This window comes from Fukomys damarensis, unplaced genomic scaffold, assembly GCF_012274545.1.
Source record: "Fukomys damarensis isolate Sample0158 unplaced genomic scaffold, DMR_v1.0_HiC HiC_scaffold_28, whole genome shotgun sequence".
NCBI lineage: Eukaryota > Metazoa > Chordata > Mammalia > Rodentia > Bathyergidae > Fukomys > Fukomys damarensis.
In genome coordinates, this window is record NW_022900940.1 from 3,255,530 (window position 1) to 3,260,054 (window position 4,525).

The 4,525-nt window shown below is 46.8% G+C and overlaps 1 protein-coding gene across 1 annotated transcript in view; it reads left to right on the forward strand.

Moving 5' to 3' along the window:
* Positions 1 to 2,314: 2,314 nt before the first annotated feature.
* Positions 2,315 to 4,525, forward strand: part of Arl6ip5 (ADP ribosylation factor like GTPase 6 interacting protein 5) — an 18,225-nt gene continuing 16,014 nt past the window's right edge. The window contains exon 1 of the mRNA XM_010635942.3: positions 2,315 to 2,817. Coding sequence (XP_010634244.1) covers positions 2,642 to 2,817 — 176 coding nt within the window. The 5' untranslated portion in view covers positions 2,315 to 2,641. The remainder of the gene's footprint in view (positions 2,818 to 4,525) is intronic.

Below are 4,525 nucleotides of genomic sequence, written 5' to 3' on the forward strand. Positions count from 1 at the left end.
GCAAGCAAGCAAGCAAGCAAGCAAGCGCGCAAGCGCGCCGGGACCGAATTCAGGTCCTTGCACTTGCAAGGCTTGCAGGAAACCGCTGAGCTAAACCCCTGGCTTGGTTACAGCTTTTAACGGTCACAGATTTTCAACAGGTGTAGGGCCAATTACTCAGCTTCCCCTCACCTTTCTATCTTGAAATTCTCATTCCTCCACACCCTCCAATTTCCTGTAACTGAGCAGGAGGCCTGGCACATCTCTCCTGTTGTCTTTAACTTAACTAATATCTCTTGCAGTGCAGGATCCTTGAAGGCAGGACATGGCTGCATCCTTCTCCCCTCTCCCACCTTTTGTATTTTTATTTGGTTGTGACTGTCCTACCCCAGCATCCTGAGTGCTGGGATTAAGATGTGCACGACCACATTTAGCTCTCCCCTTTTTTTTCCATCCCCCCCACCACTGTTTTCACAGAGGCTTAAAATACTTCAGTATATCTACTGACATTTTACTGAAGAGTTTCAACATTTTCTCTGCTGTCATATCTATCTAGGTACAACCACAGCAATAAAATAACAGCATGATATGGAAAAGTTAAAGGATTTTTATTATGAAAGCAGAGAAAGCAAATCAGGCTAAAGCCTTATTAATATCATCCAGATGAATCAGGAACTATATTGTTATTAATCACAGCGAAGTCTAACTGTGAGCACTAAATATACACTAAGCACTTTCCACATTCCTTCATTTATCCTCACCCATGTGGAAGGTGTTCTGTTATCCTTAGTTCCCAGATGAAGAAACTGAAACTAGAAGATATTATTTCTTCCAAAGTCATCTGCCAGAAAGGGAAGATCTGGAATTCTAATTTTGCTTTCTGTAATTCAACCCCTCCCATTCTTTCAGAAGGAAGAAAATGTGAAAGCACAGAACATTTTTCACATTATACAACTCTATTTAAAAAACAACACCAAAGGTACCTTTTAGAACTGATTCGATTCAGTTACCAAACTTTCCTAAACATCAGTAGCAGTAGTCATCTATTAGAATCCCTATAAGTTTGTTAGCTGCCTTCAGAATCATCAAAGAAAACTGGCTTAGGTCTTCTAGACTTTGTATTAAGTATATTTTATTGCTTTCCACTTTTTTGAAACTTGCTGATCTCAGGAGGGTAAATTTATTGTGTTAATACAGCACCACCTGTAGATTTATAGACTCTCTTATCCTGGATATTATTGTCTTAGGATTCTGCCTACCACATTATAAAACTAATCAAAATGCAGCCTGCCCACCTCCAATACACAGATTCAAGCAATCACTGATGGTAATTCTTTTTTTAAATTTTTATGTTATAAACATGTACTTTTTTTTTTCCCCTTTTGTACCAGGGGGTCAAACTGTGGTCTTTGTGCTTGTGAGGCAGGCAGCAGAACCACTGAACTAAATCCCCCGCCCCTACATCGTTTTAAATAAAGGATTTAAGCATCTACAGATTTTGTTGTGGGGGCAAGGAAAGGTTCCTGAAACTTATTTCCCCCACAGTTATAGAGAGAAGATTGTACTTTGTCTCATGTATTGGATTCAAAAGGTTTAGGGTATCAGCATTTTAACTTTAAAAAAATGATCTTTTGAGACCTTTGAAGATAATTTACAACTAATACCGCTCTTGCCACTTCTTCAGCCTGAGATACAAAACATCTATTAAATACTGTGCTTCCTTATTAAAATGTTTTGCCAAATATTGGCCCAGCTCACAGGGATGAAACTATGAAAGCCTTTTTTTGTTTTTGTCTTTTTGTTGTTGTTGTTGTTGTTGTTGTTTGTTTGTTTGTTTTTTAGTAAAACCCATGTTTCTGCTCAGAAAATACTTGGATCCAGAATAAATGGTTCAAGGAAGTCAGTTGTTTAAATGTCAACAACGTGTTCAGCACGAGGGCTGAAGTTGGCCAGAGTCGTCTTATTAGAATGTCACAATAGTTGGGTAATTTGCCCACAACAGAGATGGAAAACAGAAGAGCAGAGCAGAACAAAGCCCTTCCTTTGTACACATTCTCCTTTTCCCTTTGCCAACCTGATTTCACGCACGGTTGAAGTGACTCACGGTGAAAGATGGAAAACACGAGGATCACGGTTAGATACATAGAGGTTAGCAATACTGAATTTTCAAAACCAGCTCATCCTGGAGTAACACTGTGGTCATCTTCCATTCCATTCCACTTAGATTGGCATCTGAACAGCCACCGATTTTTTTCTCTCCAAGGCACAGAACACAGCCTTAAGGTTCTACACTCAAAAAGAGCGTTTCAAAAGGGACAGTTTGTTGCTAGGGAAGGTACAGCCACGTTCCTCCGGACAGGCGATTTCCGCTGGTTGCCCCCTCCCTTAAGTACCGGGTTGCCCTCTTTCATTTCATTTCTGTTCTGCCTTTGGTCCCTTGCTCTGTTGGGCCGGTTTTCCGGTAACAGACCACTTCGAGCCAATCAAGAAGCAAAGAAGAACACACACGCCCTCCCGCTCCCGATTCCCTTTGCTCGCTGCCCACCAACCTCAAAGCCAATCAAGACAAGCTCGGCTGTCATCTGCTCCAGCTCGGTTGCCGTCGCCGCCGCCGCCGCCGCCTCCTCCGGATCCCGGGGTCCAGAAGGCAAAGCCGAAAAACATGGACGTGACGGTCGCCCCGCTCCGCGCCTGGGACGACTTCTTTCCGGGCTCCGACCGCTTCGCCCGGCCAGACTTCAGGGACATTTCCAAATGGAACAACCGTGTCGTGAGCAATCTGCTCTATTACCAGACCAACTACCTGGTGGTGGCTGCCATGATGATCTCCGTCGTGGGGTGAGCGATCGGGGCCCCCGCTGCAGGCTCCCCTCGGACGGGGCTGGAGGGCGAGGCCCGCGGTGCGGAGACTCCGTCTGTCCGCGCTCAGCGACGCCCCGGCCACTCTGCCAGCCGCGGCAACTTGTTCTTAGGGCGAGGCCACAGCTGTCGTGGTCCCCTTCTCTTTCCGCACCCAGGGCCGAGACGTGGAGGCTCCCGAGGAAGAATCGGGTGGGGGAAGTGTTGCAGCCTCGGGCGAGAAAAATTACTCCTCTCCCCAGAGTTCTGGGGTGAGGCCGTAGCCGGGGGACGGGGGGTATCTGCAGCGCCTTAGCTTTTTACAAGAAAGAGGGTAGCGGTCTAACCTTGTCCTGGAGCTGCCTGGGCGCCGCCCTTACCAGTCAGGGAAGGCAGGGCGGGGACGTAGGGTGGTGTCCTAAAAGCGCTTCTAGGTGGTTTATTCCCCTGGTGCCTGCCCTTCTGCACAGGGAAGCCCAGCCTGGGAGCAAAGGGGTGGGTGGGCGTCTCCTGACCGCGCATCTCCCAGGGTGGGGTGACTCTGAGAACAGGGCCGCCTGGCACTTTTTTCCAGGAGGTACCAGGCAAGGCCACTCTGTCTTCCCTCCCTGGCCTGGGGAGACGGTGTGTGCGAAGACCTTTTCATTACTTGTTACTTAAAAAGTACCTCTGTTAATTAAGACTGCATAGTCATACGCACATTCAGCTCGCGCGCGCGCGCGCGCGCACACACACACACACACACACACGTATACCTGCTACCTTATAGAAATAGCCTTTTCTTTGTAGTTCATGCTTCTAAAAAATTCTTCCTTCTCCCACTTTCCCAGGCCAGGGCAGGTGGTGATGTTCTCCTTCTTACTGATTATCTTTAAATAAAAGCTACCCTGAGGCTTTATAAAGGACTCACTTGCCCGTAAAGTAGCACCTGGCATTTCTGCTTGAGAGCAGAGGGAAGCACCAGGCTGGCTTGGAAAGAAAAGAAGACAAACTGAGAGGGTGTGAGGAAGGGTGAAGAGATTGTGTCTTAAGTTGTTGCGCTGTTAGCTGGCTCACTTATTGAGCCACCTCTCTGTGCCAGGCTCAGAGGGCACCAAGATGAATCAGACTTGAATTCTGGCCCAGGGACACATGGCATTTGCTGAGAAGCTAAAGGAGCAAATACACAGCACCGAGGACTGGAGAAAACTCATATTCTGGGTGTGGTTCAGAATGAGTGCCTGGCACAGAGGCAGAAGGCCCTGTTTGGAGGCCCCAGTGTGGCTTCTAGACAATCAGAGGGATCCTCTCTGCGCCTTGCTGAGGAATTGGGAACTCTGGGAACGCCTGAGTGGCTGGAGGGCACAGGCTTCCCCTGGACTCTGATTAGGGTGGCAGCCAAGGTACAACTAGGGCAGGGCAGGCCTGAGGCCTAGGCAGCTGGCTTTGAACCTTCTACAAAGAAAAATTTTTACCACAAAATAAGTAGTAAATAAGTTTTCATCCTTTGCTCTATGTTCTTTTTCTTTTCTTTGTAAAAAAAGCAGGAGGGCATCTTATTCTTGATCTCCTCATAGCTCCTTATAGGGTTTTTTGTTTTTTGAAATAACACCAAAACTGGGCTGGGTATTTAGCTCAGTGGTTCCACTGCCTGCCTTGCAAGTACAAGGGCCCGAGTCCGATTCCTGTACCAAAAAAAAAAAAAAAAAAAAAAAAAAAAAAAAAAAAA